Source organism: Saccopteryx leptura, chromosome 1 (assembly GCF_036850995.1).
Source record: "Saccopteryx leptura isolate mSacLep1 chromosome 1, mSacLep1_pri_phased_curated, whole genome shotgun sequence".
Classification (NCBI taxonomy): Eukaryota; Metazoa; Chordata; class Mammalia; order Chiroptera; family Emballonuridae; genus Saccopteryx; species Saccopteryx leptura.
Genome location: NC_089503.1, coordinates 351714060 through 351735513, shown reverse-complemented (window position 1 = coordinate 351735513; position 21454 = coordinate 351714060). Strand labels below are relative to the sequence as shown.

The window sequence follows — 21454 nt, the reverse complement described above, 5'->3', positions numbered from 1 at the left end:
AGGGTGGAGGAAAGAGTCATCCCAATAAGTGGGGAGAGTAGAGGATTGTTAGCTAGGGTGACTAATTAAACATTCTTTGAAAACCAGTTTTCTGACTGTTCAAATTTATTTTTCTCTATACAAACCTCCTACAACCTGCACAAACCTTCTACAACTTATATAAACCCTCAGCTTTCATAAACTTTCTTATCCAGAATTAACTGGCCTTCATAACAACTTGCTTTTATTTTCTTTCAAAAGTATTTCCAGGCCCTGGCCCGTTGGCTCAGTGGTAGAGCGTCGGCCTCGCGTGCAGAAGTCCCGGGTTCGATTCCCGACCAGGGCACACAGGAGAAGCGCCCATCTGCTTCTCCACCCCTCCCCCTCTCCTTCCTCTCTGTCTCTCTCTTCCCCTCCTGCAGCCAAGGCCCCATTGGAGCAAAGATGGCCCGGGCACTGGGGATGGCTGTGGCCTCTGCCTCAGGCGCTAGAGTGGCTCTGGTTGCAACATAGCGAGGCCCCAGATGGGCAGAGCATCGCCCCCTGGTGGGCAGAGCGTCGCCCCCTGGTGGGCGTGCCAGGTGGATCCCCGTCGGGCACATGCGGGAGTCTGTCTGACTGTCTCTCCCCGTTTCCAGCTTCAGAAAAATACAAAAAAAAAAAAAAAAATCTATTTCCATACCTTACTTTCCATTATCAAAACCATACAATTCCTTTCTAGTCAGAATTCTTGATTTAAAAATCTTTAACTTTTAGCCTGACCAGGCAGTGGCGCAGTGGATAGACTGGGATGCAGAGGACCCGGGTTCGAGACCTCGAGGTCACCAGCTTGAGTGCGGGCTCATCTGGTTTGAGGAAAAGCCCACCAGCTTGAACCCAAGGTCGCTGGCTCCAGCAAGGGGTTACTCAGTCTGCTGAAGGCCCGCGGTCAAGGCACATATGAGAAAGCAATCAATGAACAACTAAGGTGTTGCAACGCTCAATGAAAAACTAATGATTGATGCTTCTCATCTCTCTCCATTCCTGTCTGTCTGTCCCTGTCTATCCCTCTCTCTGACTCACTCTCTGTCTTTGTAAAAAATAAATAAATAAATAAAACTTATTTTAAAAAAAAATCTTTAACTTTTAGTGACAATTGACTTTCTTTTTACCCTAGTTTTCCTTTTCCCAAAGTCTGATTAAAAGAGTCCTTAGTTTCTTCATATATTTGCTGTATGTAGTCCAACCAGCTTCCAGTTTGTGGTTGGAGTAAGGCATGCCGTTTTTCTACTTTAGCTGCAGTGGGAATTGTCAGGATCACGGTGTGTGGACCTGTCCATGTGAAAGTCAGTCCTTGGGTGAGGTACTGCTGGAAGCACCTCTTGGACAATCTTTGAACAGTTTGCTGAGTAATCTGTAAATCTTGCAAGTACTTAGGGAAAGGGTGGTTATATTTCTTTTACTTTGCAGCTAGAGTTTAAGTCCTAGTGACCACTGCTTCTAGATGGAATTAGCAGCAGTTCCCAAACTACAATAGGCATGGGGCATTGAGACAAGAGGAATAAAGGAGACACTATACATTAAATAAAGCAATAAAATCAGACTGTCAATACCTACAGTAGAGATCTTTGAGGGATAAATAAAACTCAAATATTCAGGCAAGGCATAGTAGATGACCCTTGTGTTTCTAAGAAATGAGATCAGTTTATCTGCTACTAGGAAGAAATACCTTAGGTTCGTGAATGATGTCCTTGGGACTTCAGTGGCAATTCCCAGCATGCTGGGCAAGGTCAGGTCACAGGTAGCTAGAGCAGGGCTAAAAGAGACTAAACCCTCCCTCCATGGAGCAAGGGGGCAGATTAACTTCTCATGTCCCTCTTTCCACAGCAATGATGTGTCCTTTGATGGGGCCGGGAAGCCTGGCAGGCTTCAGTTCAGTGACCTTTCTTTCCTCTCTGGAGCAGGGCCCTGATGGAATCCTATGAAGCCCTTTAGGGCAGTGGTTCCCAACCTTTTTTGGGCCACGGACTGGTTTAATGTCAGAAAATATTTTCATGGACCAGCCTTTAGGGTGGGACAGATAAATGTATCACATAACCGAGACAAATATCAAGAGTGAGTCTTAGATGGATGTAACAGAGGGAATCTGGTCATTTTTTAAAAATAAAACATCATTCAGACTTAAATATAAATAAAACGGAAATAATGTAAGTTATTTATTCTTTCTCTACCAAATGGCCCATGGACCGGCACTGGTCCACGGCCCAGGGGTTGGGGACCACTGCTTTAGGGCACTGGAGCCTTTAAGAGTGTATGCCAGCCCTGACCGGTTGGCTCAGTGGTAGAGCGTCGGCCTGGCGTGCAGGGGTCCCGGGTTCGATTCCCGGCCAGGGCACACAGAAGCGCCCATCTGCTTCTCCACCCCTCCCCATCTCCTTCCTCTCCGTCTCTCTCTTCCCCTCCCGCAGCTGAGGCTCCATTGGAGCAAAGATGGCCCGGGCGCTGGGGATGGCTTCTTGGCCTCTGCCCCAGGCGCTAGAGTGGCTCTGGTCGCAACAGAGCGATGCCCGGAGGGGCAGAGCATCGCCCCCTGGTGGGCAGAGCATCACCCCTGGTGGGCATGCCGGGTGGATCCTGGTCGGGCGCATGTGGGAGTCTGTCTGACTGTCTCTCCCTGTTTCCAGCTTCAGAAAAATACAAAAAAAAAAAAAAAAAGTGTATGCCAAAAGCTGGTGTTTTCTGACTTCTTTTGGGCCTTATTTGCCTTTTCTGTTACTTCCTTGACCATTATAGACCTTAAAAGCCATGCTCAGAAGATCTCACTGAGGGGCTTGACTAAAAGAACAAAATTGAGAATCCAGTGTCTAAAGAAGCCTATTAGACTTAGGAAAGAAAGAATTTGATTTACAGTGGTAGGTGGTTGGAGATTGCAGAGGGTCTGAGTTCGATCTAGGGTGAGACCTCAGGTATAGGGGTTAAGGTGATGCCTAGATAGACTACAGACTAAGAGTGAAGTTGAGCCTTAGCAGAGAAGACATGATATCCCTTCATGGCAAGGAAGTTAAGAAGGGTGGTGTTGTGTCTCCCTGAGGCAGGCAGGGAGGGGCTGCAGAGGAGTAGGTTATCTACATATTGTAAGAGAGTACTAGTTTTGAGATTGCATGCTACTAAATCCTGAGCTAGTGCCTGCCCAAACAGGTGTGGGCTTTTTTTGAACCCCTGGGTAAGACAATCCACATAAATCGCTGGGCTGCATTAGTATCTGGGTAAAGGCAAATAGAAAGTAAGAGGAATGGTAAAGAAGGCATTCTTGAGGTCTAGGACCATGAATTGAGTGGTGTTTGAGGGAATGTGTGACAGTAACTGGTAGAGATTAGAAACTATGGGATGGAGGGGAATTATTGCCTCATTGATTAGGTGTAAGGCTTGTAAGAGGCGATAAGCCCCTGAAGGTTTTCAAACAGGAAGGATGAAGGTATTGCAGGGAGAGTCCATGGGGATGAGTAAGCCTTGATTTAAGAGGTGGGTAATTATTGGTTTAAGGCCTTAGAAACAAACACAGTTACACATTAAACAAAGATTTTACATAAAAATTATGAATTAATAAATTTAAATGAGTGTGCTTTACTTGTTTTAATTAAAATTAAACTAGAGATATTTTCTGACAAACAGAGACAAGACGGATTACTTACACAGTTTAATAGACAATTCTGCTTTTTCAAGTTTTTCGAGATAGCAGGGAGTTGTTAGCATAGAGGGGAGTAAGAGAGAAAGCAGACGGATGGACAGCAGGAACAGCTGGATGGAAAGGAGGGTCAGAATCTGCAGGAGGCGGAGGAGGAGGAGATTAAGTTACTGGTGGTGTGGCCACATAGTCAGAGGAGTCAAAAAGGTTTAGAGCTCTGAGGACAGGGGAGAGGACGAGGGGTAGTGGAAGGCACAGTCAGTCTCTGAGGAGGGGGAAGGATAGGTCGAAGAAGAAAAAGAGACAGAGCTGACAGTCTGTAAGGAGGGAGGAAGGGTTCAAGAACACAGTGGAGAAGGGAGGGGCCCCTGGCCAGCAGGGGAGGAGAAAGAGAGACTGGTATTTGCAGGTGAATGAGAAAGAGGATTCTAAAAAGGGAGGGGGCTCTTGGAGGGAAGAGACTCAAGTGAAAGAGATTTGCAGAGGAACCAGAGAGGGGTCTCGAGAGAGGGGTGCCCCAGGGGTCAGGCAGGAGGGGAAGAAAGTTGTGAGTTAGCGGAGAAGGAAAGATTAGGAGAGGAGATTTTAGGTGAAGTTTCTTTGGCCAAAAAACAGCCTGCGTGTAGAACAAGTGGCACAGAAATTAAGGACAGGAGCAAAAGTAAAAGGAAGCCTGCACGTGAGGAATTTCTGATGCCCTCCCCATCCATGGCAGAAATTGTCAAGATCTCTTAGGATATTGTAATAGTAGTAGAAAGCAACCTGGCTAGGCGCCTAGACTTTTGAGGAAGTCCGTAGAAGTAGGCTGCTCGGAGTAGAAACCTCCCAAACTGTGAACCTCAGAGAGTAGAGTGAGTCCCGAAGGAGTGGAGGAGTAGTCTCTGAGACCTGAGATTGAGAGGAGCTCATGTTTCAAGGGGAGTCTTGCTGGATGGTTTGGACTGAGAGGAACCCACAGTAGAGGAGACTGGTGAGAGAAGGGGGCGTCCCCGCCTTCAGCCATAGTTTCTACAGGAGAAAATCTCCATAGAGAGAGAGTCTCAGACAGGAGGTCGTCACCCCAAGGCTGAAATCCCGGGACGTAGGAGAGGGGCCTGGCCAGGCACGCCTAGACTTTCATAGAAGTCCATAAAGGAGTAGAGGCAGACCACTCATAGATATGGGGTCCAAAGTCAAAACCGTCTGACCAAGAAGGGGTGTTTTTAGAGAAAAATTTGGAGGCCAACCAGGGAAGGGGAGGGAGAAACTCCTTACCTCCTGATCCACAGGGGTTCAGGACAGGGTTAGACTTTGGCCAATCAACCTACAATTGCTTGTCCAGGCTTCGTTTGGACAGCAAAGAGGGATCTTCCAGGCACTTAGTACCCTGTCCTGGGTTTCAGCACCAAATGTTGGAATCCATGGGAGTCCAAAAAGACCAGAGAAACAGGCTTTATTGAAAGGAAGAAAGGAACCCTGCCGGGCACTTCTCCTGGGGAGAAAGGCACTGGTACAAGCTAGGGGGAAGAATTTATAGAATAAAAGGAGAGTCTCAAGCAAGTGGGTGTTGAATCAAAAGTCCTGGTATGTCCAGAATGCTCCTCCTTGGGGTGGCTTGGCGGCTTCTTGGAATTCCTCTGTCTCAGGGGCAATAGTCCAGTGAGTAAGGGTGAGGTCTGAAAAAAAAAAAAAAAAAAAAAGGTGAGGTCTGACAGATAAGCAGAACATCAAAAGGGCAGTTAGAATTACTGGTAAATTCATGTATCTATCAACTCGCTCTGCTGTAAACCCACCCTCCCCCCATCAAGGCACACATGAAAAATCAATCAATGAACAACTAAGAAACCCCAACAAAGAACTGATGTTTCTCATCTCCCTCCCTTCCTGTCTGTCTGTCCCTATCTGTCCCTCTCTCTGACTCTCTCTCTGTCTCTGCCACACACACAAAAAAAAAGTAGAAAACTTATTAATTGAGGGTGTAGTTCGAAGATAGGACCAGCAGGAACTTATGACTTCAAGATGTTGGGCAAGTGACTCTGAAAGTTTTTAAAATCAGATTTGACAGCCTGACCAGGCAGTGGTGCAGTGCATAGAGCATCGGATTGGGATGCGGAGGACCCAGGTTCGAGACCCCGAGGTCACCAGCTTGAGCGAGGGCTCATCTGGTTTGAGCCAAAGCTCACCAGCTTGAGCCCAAGGTCGCTAGCTCAAGAAAGGGGTTACTACTTGGTCTGCTGAAGGCTCTCGGTCAAGGCACGTATGAGAAGGTAATCAATGAACAATTAAGGTGTTGCAATGCACAAAAAACAAATGATTGATGTTGGGCAGATAAAATGTATTATGCTCACTTTGTTAAAGAGGCCATCGCCCAGGTGATATTAATGTGTGTTGGAGATCGTTGTAACCTGGGGCTTGGTTTTGGGATTAAGCCTTTCCCACCCTTTTTGCTGTAGGGCAGTACAATCCAATCATGCCTCAGAGAAGTGACTTTGTATTAGAGACTACCCTATTTTGTATATTGGATTAAAGGTTGTGAAGCTACACTATAAAATGGGGGCAGAACGGGACTTGACCCTTGGTTCCTGAGGTTAGCATGAGAGAGCGGAGAGAGTAGAGCCAGCAGCTAAAGGAGGCCACGTGGAGTAGGCCAGGAAAAGCAGCCAAGATGGCGGAGTGCTGAGTGAGATGCCAGTTTGTGTAGAGTTTGTATCTGGGAGAAGGAAGGAGATGGGGAACTGAGGAGAATAAGTCTGGTGAGCTAGAAACCTTTGATTCTAGGAAACTCGGATAAATCAGTAGCTTTGTGAGCACTGAGTGTGACTGGGTTTTGGAGCCCAGTGTGTATTTTTACTTGCCCGCCGGGTGCAAGGTAGGATTAAAGGCTATGGCCCATCAGCTTTTGGCTCCGCTGTTTCTTTACCGACTGTCCAAATCCAATGCGAACCTGCAAGGGCCGGGCTGCTGTGATAGTGGCCCTGGCCCTGATTACTGGCTTTACATTGATGCTTCTCATCTCTCCGTTCCTGTCTGTCTGTCCCTGTCTATCCCTCTCACTGACTCTCTCTCTGTCTCTGTAAAAAATAAATAAAAAAAAAAATTTTAAATAAAAATCAGATTTGACATTGAATAGTGCCCTCAAGCCTCTCTGTGGTTGTTGGTCAAATAAGTTTGTAAATACGATATATATGTTTGCTCGCTTGTGACTTATATTGGGTGTGGGGGACAGGCTATAAGCAGGCCAGGTCATTGTAGCCTAAGGTTTGGTTTTAGGACTAAGCTTTTCCCCACACCCTTGACTGATTGTATGATCTGGGTGGTGCACTCTCATGAGGAATCCAATTATGCCTTGGATAAGTGACTTTGTGTCGGAGACTTCCTTGTTTGTATATTGGATTAAGGGATTTTGGTTTTCTACACTATAAAGTGGGACAGACCAGGAGCTGGCTCACTCAGCTCCTGCTATCACGATTGCAGGGGCTTCCCTGATCCCTTGCCCTTCATGGGAAAAGCTGGTTTTCTGCTTTTCCCTTGTCTTCTTTTGTGGTTTGCCTGTCTTGGTGAGACACCAATAAATAGGATGGCCCCCTGTAAAGCCAGGAGCCATGACCAGGGCTACCATCAGAGCAGCCCAGCCCATGCAGGTTCGCATTGGATTCGGACAGTCGGTAAAGAAACAACGGAGCCAAGAACTGATGGGCCATAGTCTTTAATCCTAGCTTGTACCCGGCGGGCAAGTAAAAACATACACTGGGCTCCAAAACCCAATCACATTCAGTGCTCACAAAGCCACTGACTTATCCGAGTTTTCTAGAATCAAAGGTTTCTAGCTCACCAGCCTTATTCTCCTCAGTTCCCCATCTCCTTCCTTATCCCAGATACAAACTCTGTACAAACTGGCATCTCACTCAGCACTCCGCCATCTTGGCTGCTTTTCCTGGCCTCCTCCACGTGGCCTCCTTCCGCTGCTGGCTCTACTCTCTCCGCTCCCTCATGCTAACCTCAGGAACCAAGAGCACAAACTCCCGTTTTGCCCCACTTTATACTGTAGCTTCACAACCTCTAATCCAATATACAAAGTAGGGAAGTCTCTAATACAGTCACTTCTCTGAGGCATGATTGGATTGTGCCGCCCCACATCAAAAAGGGTGGGAAAGGCTTAATCCCAAAACCAAGCCCCAGGCTACAACGATTCTATCTGCCCACAGAGACACACATTAATATCACCTGGGCGATGGCCTCCTCGTGGGCAGCGTAATCTTTAACAAAGTGAGCATAATACATTTTATCTGCCCAACAACCCCCATCCTCTGACTCCGCCATTTCTTTATCGTCTGCCCGAATCCAATGGGAACCTGCATGTGAATGGCCACGATGGCGGCTCCTGGCCTTACAACTGGCGTAGTTTGCGGCAGGATTCAGAGATTGGTATGGAGCCACCACCCTTGATGGGTGGGATAGAGTACTGGTTGCTGCTCTGGCTCCCCATGGCTGTCCTTTTAGGGGCCATGGGCTACATGTTTTTTACTCAAGAGGAAACCAAGAGTTCTGTGCGAGAAGCTGCCCGAGGTCAAAAGCTTCAGTATGAATTGCAAATAAAATGGCAGAAAAGGCTGGAATTGGAGCAAGCAGTCCCTACCCTGCTATCCCATTTGAAAGCATGTGGCTGGGCAGTTAACGAGAACAAATTACAAGGACCTGGGTTATCTGTTAAATTCTTGGGAGTTGTCTGGTTGGGTAAGACAAAAGTTATCCCTGACGCAGTTATAGATAAGATTCAAGCATACCCCGTGCCCACTACGGTAAAACAGTTACAGGAATTCTTAGGTTTGTTGGGGTATTGGCGAGCATTTATACGGCATTTGGCTCAGTTACTACGCCCCTTGTACAACCTTATTCGAAAGGGGGTTCGCTGGGATTGGACTGAGCAGGCACAAGGTTCATTTGAAACTGCTAAGAGAGCTGTCAAGGTGGCACAGGCCTTGAATGTGTTTGATCCTGCCAGGCCCTGTGAGCTGGATGTTCATGTAACCTCGGAGGGGTTTGGATGGGGCTTGTGGCAGCGGACAGAGCGCCTACGGCAACCTATTGGGTTTTGGTCCCAATTGTGGAAAGGTGCTGAAGTTCATTACTCATTAGTAGAGAAGCAGCTGGCAGCTGTGTATGCTGCCCTCCTGGCAACTGAGAGTATTACAACCACAACACCAGTTACAGTCAAGACAACATACCCTATTGCTGGATGGGTGAGAGATTGGGCAACTAAACCACGCAGTGGTGTGGCCCAAATGTCCACCCTGGCCAAGTGGGGTGCCTCTCTGCAGCAACGCTGTGCTCTTAGCACCAGCCCATTGAGGGCAGAACTGCAGGAAGTCTTGGGTCCAGTCACCTATGCGACCTTAGAGTCAGGTGCAACTGGGGCTCAGGAGGCAGAACCTGAGGTCAGTCCCTACCAGGAGGGGCGGGTGCCCATCCCCGAGGATGCCTGGTATACTGATGGTTCCAGCAGGGGCCAACCTGCCAAATGGACGGCTATCGCCTTCCATCCGGCCACTGAGACTATTTGGATGGACACGGGTACAGGCCAAAGCAGCCAATGGGCAGAATTAAGAGCTGTTTGGCTAGTTGCCCATAATGAACCTTCACCTCTGGTAATCTGTACTGACAGCTGGGCCGTCTATCATGGACTTACCCTTTGGATTGCTACTTGGCACATTAACCAGTGGATGGTAATGCACCGTCCACTATGGGGTCAGGCTATGTGGCAGGACTTATGGGAAATAGGACACCAGAAGCAGGTGACAGTATATCATGTCACAGGGCATGCCCCTCTAGCCCATCCTGGGAATGATGAGGCAGATACGTTGGCAAGGGTGCGATGGTTGGAGACTGCACCTGCAGGTGATGTGGCACAGTGGCTCCACCGGCGCCTGCTCCATGCAGGACAGAAAACTATGTGGGCTATGGTTAAGGCGTGGAACTTGCCTGTGTCCTATGCAGAGGTACTTGCAGCCTGTGAGCAATGTGCAGTATGTTCCAAGGAACACCCTCGGAGACCACTGGTGTCACCTGGACAGATCCAGAGGGGTCATGTCCCACTGACACGATGGCAGATAGACATCATTGGACCCTTACCAAAGTCAGAAGGGTACCAGTATGCAGTCACTTGTGTAGATACTGCCACCGGGCTTCTTGCTGCTTACCCCGCTCGTAACCCTGACCAGAGACAGGCTCTGGACCGCCTGAGTGCTGCATACGGGCGACCACTGGTCCTTGAAAGTGACAATGGTACCCACTTCACTGGTTCAATGGTGAGGCAATGGGCTCAAAAGCTGGGGGTGGACTGGAAGTACCATGTTCCCTACCACCCCCAGGCTGCTGGTATCATTGAGCGGTATAATGGACTCTTAAAACAGGGACTGCGACAGGAGGGGGCACCGGCTCTCTTACTGGATGGACACGCCGCTTATGGACAGTACTCCGGATTTTGAATGAGCGACCTCAACGGGGGAGGCCAGCTCCAGTAGAGGCCCTCCTGCATCGGGCAGCTGCCCCCATTCAGTTGCAGATACGCACCAAGGACATTTTACTCAAGCCAGGTTTCGGACAGCAGGGCAACGTGCTCTTACCTGCTCCAACAGCCCTTCTTAAAGGACAATGGCTTCAATGGACTTGGCCCTGGACTGTACAGGCCCCCCATCTGAGATGGGTGATCTTGTTGGCACCATGGGGAAAGGGGCTAGAGGTGGACCTCCAGTTAACTCCTTGGGCTACCAGCACCTGGCCACCTAGGGTAGAAGTGTATTATCCCTTGAGCGCTCAAGGGGACAGCATTTTGAAGGGCACCTTTGTAATTTCTTTATGGCCAATAATGAGTTCTCCTATTGTACTACACATAGAACCAGCAGATGCTGGTGTATTGGCCAATAAGGTTTGGTATGCCCGCTCAGGGTGGCCTCTGGTGCCAGCTACAGTGCTGTCTGCAGACAAAACTCTGGCCTGTATTCTGCCAGAGGGAAAGGATTTGCCTCTCTTGGTGCCACTGACAGCTCTCTCATTTTGCCCATAGTTTTTGATCTGTTAACCCTATTGCTGTAGTTGGTACTATTTCTGTTTATGCAATGTATCCCACTCCTTGCACAGTGACCATCATGGAAGATGCCTGTGGTTTAGATTGTAAAGCTAGCAAAAGGGGTGGAATGTTGGTCAAATAAGTTTGTATATATGATATATATGTTTGCTCGCTTGTGACTTATATTGGGTGTGGGGGACAGGCTATAAGCAGGCCAGGTCGTTGTAGCCTAAGGTTTGGTTTTAGGACTAAGCTTTTCCCCACACCCTTGACTGATTGTATGATCTGGGTGGTGCACTCTCATGAGGAATCCAATTATGCCTTGGATAAGTGACTTTGTGTCGGAGACTTCCTTGTTTGTATATTGGATTAAGGGATTTTGGTTTTCTACACTATAAAGTGGGACAGACCAGGAGCTGGCTCACTCAGCTCCTGCTATCACGATTGCAGGGGCTTCCCTGATCCCTGGCCCTTCATGGGAAAAGCTGGTTTTCTGCTTTTCCCTTGTCTTCTTTTGTGGTTTGCCTGTCTTGGTGAGACACCAATAAATAGGATGGTCCCCCATCCTCTGACTCCGCCATTTCTTTATCGTCTGCCCAAATCCAATGGGAACCTGCATGTGAATGGCCACGATGGCGGCTCCTGGCCTTACAGTGGTCCTGCAGCAGTGGCAGTTAACAACTGCAGTTTGAGTATGTCCCCTGATGGTGCTCAGGTAAAAGAGGAGATCAATGCTTCAAAGAGATGAGTGTAGGTGAGGACGGCCAGTTGGGAGCAGGTGGCAGCCCTGTAACCTCCCATAGACCCACACGGCTAGTCAAATAAGTTTGTAAATATGATGTATATGTTTGCTCGCTTATAGTTTGCATTCAGTGTGAAAGACAGGCTGTAAACCTCTACTCTGCAATGCTGATGACAGGATCTGAGAGAGCTGCCCCCCTCCCTTGTCTGCCTTATCTTATAGAGTAGAAATTAAAAAGCCTTTAAGCCAATATACAAATAAGAAACTCTCTGATACAAAGCCACTTATATGAGGCATAAATGGGATTCCTCATAAGAGTGTCCCACCCTTTTAATACTAAGATCTTTTCAACATCCTTCTAAAACTAAGATCTTCTCAAAACTAAACTTTTTCCCACACCCTTGACTGTTCCATGATATGTGATGGTGCACTTTTATGAGGAATCTCACTTATGCCTCAGATAAGTAGCTTTGTATCAGAGACTTCTTTGTTTGTATATTGGCTTACAGGTTTTTACTCCTACACTATAAAATGAAGCAACAGAGGGGAGGCTCGCTCAGTTCCTGCCATTAGCATTGCAGAGAAGAGGCAGCCAAGATGGCGGAGTGTTGAAGAAGAAGCCAGTTTATGCGGTTTGTGCAGAAAGGAGATGGGAAACAGAGGTGAATAAGGCTGGTGAGATAAAACCTTTGATACTAGGAAACTCGGATGAGTTAGTGGCTTTGGGAGCCCTGAATGGAAAGGGAAGTGTTTTCCTACTGTGTGTATTTCTCACCCACCAGGTGCGAGCTAGGATTAAAGGTAATGGCCCACCAGTTCTTGTCTCCTTTTGGTAATAAAAAGCAACTATTAACTTTGGAGGTAAAGCTTTAAAAAAAAATCAGATTTAAAGTAGAAAAACTATCTTTGAAAAAAAAAACATTAATCAATTTATTCATGCAAAATTACACAAATAAATATAATTTCAAACTACCACAATGGTACCAGAAACAATCAGATATAGTGTGCTATGGATTATCGAATGCCAGTAATGCATAATCTTTATTACCTTATAATTTAGAGCAATAAAAAGTCAAAGTTGCAAGTATAATCTATGGACTAAGTAATCACTTTTATTTAATAATAGTCCTGTGAGTGTGAATACCAAGAACAGGATCCTTAACCTGTCTCCTGATAGATGTGGACTCAGAGTGACAGCCACTTCTGAAACCAGAAGTGTCAATAATTTTATGATTGCAAAGCTTTTTACTTTTATTTTATTTTATTTTATTGTATTGTATTCTTTTGAAGCTGGAAATGGGGAGGCAGTCAGACAGACTCCCGCATGCGCCCGACCAGGATCCACCCGGCACGCCCACCAGGGGGCGATGCTCTGCCCATCGGGGCATTGCTCTGTCACAACCAGAGCCATTCTAGCGCCTGAGGCAGAGGCCACAGAGCCATCCTCAGTGCTCGGGCAAACTTTGCTCCAATGAAGCCTTGGCTGCGAGAGGGGAAGAGAGAGAGAGAGAGAGGAGGGAGAGGGGGAGGGGTGGAGAAGCAGATGGGCGCTTCTCCTGTGTGCCCTGGCCTGGAATCGAACCCGGGAATCCCACACGCCAAGTCGACGCTCTACCACTGAGCCAACCAGCCAGGGCCTGCAAAGCTGTTTAAAAGCAAGAAAAGATGCTACAAATGTGCATTGAAAAGAAATATAGTTTTTCCCTGGCCAGGTAGCTCAGCTGGTTAAAGTGTCATCCACACATGCCAAGGTTGCAGATTTGACCCCTAGTGTGGGTCAAATAAGTTTGCAAATATGATGTATATGTTTGCTCACTTACAGTTTGCATTGGGTGTGGGGGACAGGCTGTAAGTAGGCAGGGTCGTTATAGCCTAAGGCTTAGTTTTAAGACTAAGCCTTTCCCATCCTTTTAATACTAAGATCTTCTCAACATTAAGCCTTTCCCCACACCCTTGACTGTTGCATGATAGGGGTGGTGCACTCTTATGAGGAATCCCATTTATGCCTTAAATAAGTGGCTTTGTATCAGAGACTTTCTTATTTGTAGATTGGCTTAAAGGTTTTGATTTCTGCACTATAAAAGGTGGCAGACTGGGCCCTGGCCGGTTTGCTCAGTGGTAAAGCGTCGGGCTGGCTTGCAGAAGTCCCGGGTTCGATTCCCGGCCAGGGCACACAGGAGAAGCGCCCATCTGCTTCTCCACCCCTCCTCCTCTCCTTCCTCTATGTCTCTCTCTTCCCCTCCCGCAGCCAAGGCTCCATTGGAGCAAAGATGGCCCAGGCACTGGGGGTGGCTCCGTGGCCTCTGCCTCAGGCGCTAGACTGGCTCTGGTCGCAACAGAAGCAATGCCCTGGATGGGCAGAGCATCGCCCCCTGGTGGGCGTGCCAGGTGGATCCCGGTTGGGCGCATGCGGGAGTCTGTCTGACTGCCTCCCCGTTTCCAGCTTCAGAAAAATACAAAAAAAAAAAAAAAAAAAAATGGGGCAGACTGGGAGCTTGCTCTCTCTCAGTTTCTAAGATGAGCATTAGAGAGGAGACCAGAAAAAGGCCATGTGGAGGAGAGGAGAAGCAGCCAAGATGGTGAAGTGCTGAAAGAGAAGCCAGTTTGTGCAGAGTTTGTGCAGAGAGAAGGAGATGGGGAACAGAGATGAATAAGGCTAGTGAGGTAGAAACTTTTGATTCTAGGAAACTCGGATAAGTCAGTGGCTTTGGAAGCCCCGAATGGAAAGGGAAGTGTTTTTCCACATGTGTATTTCTTGCCTGCCGGATGCAAGCTAGGATTAAAGCTAATGGCCCACCAGTTCCTGGCTCCATTGTTTCATTATCATCTGTCCGAATCAAATGCAAATCTGCACAGGCCAGGCGGCTGTGATGGTGGCCATGGCTACTGGCTTTACACCTAGTCAGGGCACATATAAGAAGAATCAACAAGCCCTGGCCGGTTGGCTCAGCGGTAGAGCGTCGGCCTGGTGTGCGGGGAACCCGGGTTCGATTCCCGGCCAGGGCACATAGGAAAGGCGCCTATTTGCTTCTCCACCCCCACCCCCTCCTTCCTCTCTGTCTCTCTCTTACCCTCCTGCAGCCGAGGCTCCATTGGAGCGAGGATGGCCCGGGCGCTGGGGATGGCTCCTTGGCCTCTGCCCCAGGTACTAGAGTGCCTCTGGTCACTGCAGAGCGACCCCCGGAGGGGCAGAGCATCGCCCCCTGGTGAGCAGAGCATCGCCCCTGGTGGGCGTGCCGGGTGGATCCCGGTGGGGCGCATGCGGGAGTCTGTCTGACTGTCTCTCCCCGTTTCCAGCTTCAGGAAAAAAAAAAAAAAGAAGAATCAACAAATATAGTTTGGCAAACCGTGTCAACCCAATAAATTAAAAATAAGTTTAAAAAAAAATTAACCAAGTATAGAATTGTGACAACAATTCCAGTGCCATGCAGACTTCTCCTGGACTTCTACTCCTTGGGACAGCTCCTAACAGACTGAACTGGGCTTGGGTTGCATTTATCAGGGACTTGGCATGGTGTTGGGGCCAACTTGGACTTGGTGAACTTGTTAAGGACACTACTCTTTTATGGATTCTTGGTGTATTGGCCAAGAGTTTGCTTAAAGGCTTTAATCATTGTAATAAAAAAAAAATAGAAGACTGGATAAAGAAGATGTGGCACATATACACCATGGTATACTATTCAGCCATAAGAAATGATGACATCGGATCACTTACAACAAAATGGTGGGATCTTGATAACATTATATGGAGTGAAATACATAAATCAGAAAAAAACAAGAACTGCAGGATTCCACATATTGGTGGGACATAAAAACGAGACTAAGAGACATGGACAAGAGTGTGGTGGTTACGGGGGGGCAGGGGGAGGGAAGGAGGGAGAGGGGGAGGAGGAGGGGGAGGGGCACAAAGAAAACTAGATAGAAGGTGACGGAGGACAATCTGACTTTGGGTGATGGGTATGGAACATAATTGAATGACAAGATAACCTGGACATGTTTTCTTTGAATATATGTACCCTGATTTATTGATGTCACCCCATTAAAATTAATAAAAATTTATTTATTAAAAAAAAATAACCTGCCTGACCTGTGGTGGCGCAGTGGATAAAGTGTCGACCTGGAAATGCTGAGGTTGCTGGTTCGAAACCCTGGGCTTGCCTGGTCAAGGCACATACGGGAGTTGATGCTTCCAGTTCCTCCCCCCTTTTCTCTCTCTGTCTCTCTCTCCTCTCTCTCTCCTCTTTAAAAATGAATAAATAAAATAAAAATTTAAAAAAAATAAAAAATAATAGCCCTGGCCGGTTGGCTCAGCGGTAGAGCGTCGGCCTAGCATGCTGAGGACCCGGGTTCGATTCCTGGCCAGGGCACACAGGAGAAGCGCCCATTTGCTTCTCCACCCCTCCGCCGCGCTTTCCTCTCTGTCTCTCTCTTCCCCTCCCGCAGCCAAGGCTCCATTGGAGCAAAATGGCCCGGGCGCTGGGGATGGCTCTGTGGCCTCTGCCTCAGGCACTAGAGTGGCTCTGGTCGCAAAATGGCGACGCCCAGGATGGGCAGAGCATCGCCCCCTGGTGGGCAGAGCTTCGCCCCATGGTGGGCGTGCCGGGTGGATCCCGGTCGGGCGCATGCAGGAGTCTGTCTGACTGTCTCTCCCTGTTTCCAGCTTCAGAAAAATTAAAAAAAATAAAAATAAAAAAAAAAAAATAATAATAATAATAAAAAATAACCAATGATAGCATAAGTACAACAAATTGATATGTCTATCTCCCTCTCTCCCCCTTCCTCTATCTCTCAAAATTAATAAATAAAAATTTTAAAAATTAAAAATAAAATAAAACCACCTGCAAGTATATTATTAAGTAAAAGGGGGAAGCAAAGTGCTCAAGAGTGTGTTGCATAATGCTATTTGTATAAAAAAGAAGAAATTGTGTATATATGCATAGTTACCTAGGAACTAAAATTATACAAGCAATTAGATTTTCTACAGGAAATCAAACTATGAGTTAAGAACAGAGTTCAGAAGGTATTTTTTTTTCACTAAAAGTACTTTTTGAAATTTGAGCCCTATGAAAATATTAACTATTCAATACCAAAATTTTAAATTTAAATTATAATGACCTCTCTAATATTAAATTATCAATTAAGTAAAAAGTAGTTCCAGGTGAAAAATATATCAAGTTTTCAGTAGACATTTTCTTTAAGGGAAAAAAAAATTGCTGTAGAAACTTAATTCTTGTTTACATCAATTAACCCATGGTGAAACTTTTGGTTTTGTTATATGTCATTTACCACAGTTCCTAGAACCTATCAGTTGACATTAAGGGAGGACTTACTCTAGTTGCAAGTCATAACAGTGCAGATTCCTTAAACTTCAGGAAGGTAGAGAGTTGAAAAACTTTTTCCTTCTTCCTTCCTAGATTCTTTGGCTAGTCTAATAATTAAATTGACATAGACAAATTAACAATAGGAAATAAAATGTTTTAATTTATACATAGGGGAGCTCATATAAATATGAGATTCCATGAAGTGACTAAAATAGGCAGCTTTTATACATGACAAAGGGGTTTGGGCTTGGAGTAGCAAATTAGTAAAGTAAAAACATTTGTTTATGGCCTGACCAGGCAGTGGCGCAGTGGGTAAAGTGTTGGACTGGGATGCGGAAGACCCAGGTTCAAGACCCCGAGGTCGCCAGCTTGAGTGCGGGCTCATCTGGTTTGAGCAAAAAGCTCACCAGCTTGAGCCCAAAATCCTTGGCTCAAGCAAGGGGTTACTCAGTCTGCTGAAGGCCTGCAGTCAAGGCACATATGAGAAAGCAATCAATGAACAACTAAGGTGTTGCAACGCGCAACGAAAAACTAATGATTGATGCTTCTCATCTCTCTCCGTTCCTGTCTGTCTGTCCCTGTCTATCCCTCTCTCTGACTCTCTCTCTCTCTGTCTCTGTAAAAGGAAAAAAAAAACAAAAAAAACACATTTGTTTATGAAGTCTTATTGGACATGTCTTCCCTATTTCTGATGACAAGGGTATGTCTCTGCTTCCTAGTATAGGAAGTGTACCTTTCACACAGGAGGTTCAGTGCTCGTTTGGGGGAGGATAGAAGAGGGCCAAGTGTACCTCTGGTATCAGCACTTCTTAAGTAACTTCAATTCAAAATAGTCAATAATACAAAATGGCACATTAGAGGGTAACCTTCTTAGAACCCCATCAGAATTACATACATATAGACTCAATGAGAAAAAGTGTTTTCTGTTAATTTGTGGAAATAAAACCACTAGCACAGCCTGAGCTGTGGTGGCGCAGTGGATAGGGTGTCAACCTAGAATGCTGAGGTCACTGGTTCAAAACCTTGGGCTTTTTCAGTCAAGGCACATATGACACAATGAGTTGATGTTTCTCACCTTTCTCTCTCTGTCTCTCTCTGTCTCTCTCTCTCTCTCTGTACCCTCTCTCTAGATCAATAAATAAAGCCTGACCAGGCAGTGGCGCAGTGGATAGAGCGTCGGACTGGGATGCAGAGGACCCAGGTTCGAGACCCCGAGGTCACCAGCTTGAGCACGGGCTCATCTGGTTTGAGCAAGCTCACAAGCTTGGACCCAAGGTCGCTGGTTCAAGCAAGGGGTTACTTGGTCTGCTGTAGCCCCATGGTCAAGGTACATATGAGAAAGCAATCAATGAACAACTAAGGTGTCACAACATGCAACGAAAAACTAATGATTGATGCTTCTCATCTCTCCGTTCCTGTCTGTCCCTGTCTATCCCTCTAACTCTGTCTCTGTAAAAAAATAAAAATTAAAAAATTAAAATTAAAAATAAATAAATAAAAATCTAAAAAAAAAAAAAAAAAGCTAGCCAGCTAGCACAGAGTTAGAAAAGTTGGCCAGAAGTTTGAATAGAAACTGACCAGGTGGTTGCGCAGTGGATAGAGCATCGGACTGGGATGCCGAGGACCCAGGTTCGAGACTCCGAGATCGCCAGCTTGAGTGCCAGCTCATCCGGTTTGAACAAAAAGCTCACCAGCTTGGACCCAAGGTCGCTGGCTCGAGCAAGGGATTACTCAGTCTGCTGAAGGCCTGTGGTCAAAGCATATATGAGAAAGCAATCAATGAACAACTAAGTTGTCGCAACAAAAAACAAATGATTGATGCTTCTCATCTCTCTTTGTTCCTGTCTGTCTGTCCCTATCTATCCCTCTCTCTGACTCTCTCTCTATCCCTGTAAAAAAAAAAGTTTGAATAGAGTTGGAAATGCTTTAGACTTTGTCAATCATGAAATTCTTCCCTAGGAATGTTTTTGTTCCTGTCTCCCTTCCTCTCTCTAAAATAAAAAAAGAAAAAGAAACCTTTAAAAGAAACAGCTGTTCAGGGAGTAGGGCACAAATCTTTGGGAGCATATTTAAGAAGCTAGTTTCTTTGCAATTCAGTGGAAAGTGAATCATACAAGCAGTGGGGGCATCTGCTTTGGGCTTTTCTTGATGGTCAGTGTAGGCATGGAACCCTCCTTTATAGCTTTCCTCTTCCGTTTTAGAGCTCTCTGTTGTGCTTTTATACCTTCAAATTGCAGCATACCTAACTATATACATAAAGTTTTTGTTTCTGTAGTGATTATATGGGAGACCAATGTGATTTCTTATTAATCTATCTCATGTCAATTTGATTAGACTAGCCAACAGAACTAAGAGAAAAAGAGGGAAATTTTTTCTCTCCCCCAAAGTGAATGAGTAAATTATTACCATAGTTTATCTAGTTCCCTGTTAAAATTTAATTTTAAACTATTATCCAAAAGAGTTGCCAGTTAAATACTGTGCATATCTCCTTTTGAACACCTGTTTATCTGTGATATAAAAAAAGTGAAGTTAGAATGTCTAAAGCAATGCTTTTGAAGTGTAATCAATAATTTTAAAGACTTTTTATAATTAAAAAAATTTTACTCTAATTTTAGTATTTTTATTTTAATTAATACTGCCAAAATATCCCAAGTAGCTATACTGATTTATAGTCCTTCAAGGAATATACACTTGACCTTAAAGTTGATATTTTCAATCTTTAATTTTGGCCAAAGAGTGGGAGAGAAATGACATCTCTCTGTAGTTTTCTCCTGCATGCCAGCAGTAGCTACTACAGTCAAGCATCTTTGTATTTAGTCGTGTAAAGCCAGTAACTGCAGCCACCATCACAGCAGCTTGGCCCATGCAGGTTTGCCTTAGATTCAGACAGACGGTAATGAAACAATGGAGCCAAGAACTGGTGGGCCATCATCTTTAATCCTAGCTTGCACCTGGCAGGAAAGAAATACACACAGTGGAAAAACACTTCCCTTTCCATTAAGAGCTGCCAAAGCCACTGACTTATCTGAGTTTCCTAGAATCAAAGGTTTCTAGCTCACCAGCCTTATTCACCTGTTTCCCATTTCCTTCTCCCTGCACAAATTCTGCACAAACTGGCTTCTCCCTCAGCACTCCACCATCTTGGCTGCATCTCCTGGCCTCCTCTACATGGCCTTTCTCTGCTCTCCTCTCTAATGCTAATCTCAGGAACTGAGAGAGAGAAAGCTCCTGGTCCACCTCACTTTATAGTATAGATATCAAAACCCTTAATCCAACATACAAACAAGAAAGTCTCTGATACAAAGTCACTTATCTGAGGCATACTGGGATTCCTCATGAGAGTGCACCACCTACATCAAAAAGGGTGGGAAAGGCTTAGTCTTTTTTTCTTTTTCTTTTTTTTTTACAGAGACAAAGAGAGAGTCAGAGAGAGGGATAGATAGGAACAGACAGAAAGGAACAAAGAGAGATAAGAAGTATCAATCATCAGTTTTTCGTTGTGACACCTTAGTTGTTCATTGATTGCTTTCTCATATGTGCCTTGACCGCGGGCCTTCAGCAGACCGAGTAACCCCTTGATCAAGCCAGCGACCTTGGGTCCAAGCTAGTGAGCTTTTGCTCAGACCAGATGAACCCACACTCAAGCTGGTGACCTCAGAGTCTCGAACCTAGGTCTTCCACATCCCAGTCCAACGCTCTATCCACTGCGCCACCGCCTGGTCAGGCTATTCATGGTATTTGTGTCCTCTGAAACCTCGTAGCCCAAGCCCTCCATCCTCTGCCTAGAAATGGAATTAAGACATTTTAAAAATCTCTTGTTTATTCCCAATCAGAAATTTCAAATCCAATTGATTCAAGTCTTACTGTCTCTTTCAGAGGAAATAGAGTTTGTTAGTTAGAAGCAGAGACTCTAAGGGCAGATTGCTAATGTTGGAACAAAACTCTTAGACACTTACTGTGTAACCTTCCACCAGATGCTTAACCTCTCCAGACCTCACTTACCCTCTTTGTAAAACAGGAATGACTAGTATATCCACTTCTCAGAGTTGTGGGGAAGTTTAGATTAGTTTAAGAGCTTAATACACTGCCTAAGGTGGTGGAGAGGAACACATCAACTTGTTCTACTTATTGGTTGATTCTTATATTTGCCCTGGCCAGGAATCAAACCTGCAATCTTGGCATATCAGGACAACGTTCTAACCAACTGAGCTACCTGGCCAGGGCAGTATTTTCTTTTGACACAGTCTTTCATACAGTCATTTGACACAGTCATTTTATAGTTTAATGACCAGTTTAGGTAACCATATACCTAAGATTATAAAGAACTCTTTAACAAAATACCATATGCAATCACCAAAAGACCAAAAATTAAGTTTCTTAAACCACTCAGTTAAGTGTCCTTGACAATGGGCTTCCGTGTAAAAGCTGTTTTTATAAAGCTCCATTGGGCACAAACTTGTGTAGTGTTAATCCAAATTCGGAGGGACCCAAAACATGAAAGACAGAAATAAGGTCCGTAGTTTACACACCAAAGCTCTATTGTTTAGCTTGGCCAAGCAGCGGCAGCTCCAACAGAAATCTGAGGGAGAGCGCGCCGGCCCTTTGTTCTACTTAGTTTTTATAGTTTTGTAAGTGGGAAGTACAGAAGCAAAAATTGCAATTAGGAGCCCCTTACCACTATTGGTTATACTCATATGTCCTTT

The 21454-nt window shown here is 45.8% G+C and overlaps 1 protein-coding gene and 1 non-coding gene across 3 annotated transcripts in view; one reads left to right on the top strand and one right to left on the bottom strand.

Annotated features, from left to right (window-relative positions):
• The first annotated feature begins 249 nt into the window (after nucleotides 1-249).
• TRNAA-CGC (transfer RNA alanine (anticodon CGC)) lies at nucleotides 250-325 on the top strand. Its single transcript has one exon. It is a non-coding gene; the product is annotated as a tRNA-Ala (tRNA).
• A 4546-nt stretch (nucleotides 326-4871) lies between these two features.
• The window catches only part of LOC136389528 (uncharacterized), a 46891-nt gene continuing 30308 nt past the window's right edge, over nucleotides 4872-21454 (bottom strand). For both annotated transcript variants that reach the window (XM_066361365.1, XM_066361366.1), the window contains exon 3: nucleotides 4872-5298. In XM_066361365.1, coding sequence (XP_066217462.1) covers nucleotides 5265-5298 — 34 coding nt within the window. In that variant the 3' untranslated portion in view covers nucleotides 4872-5264. The remainder of the gene's footprint in view (nucleotides 5299-21454) is intronic.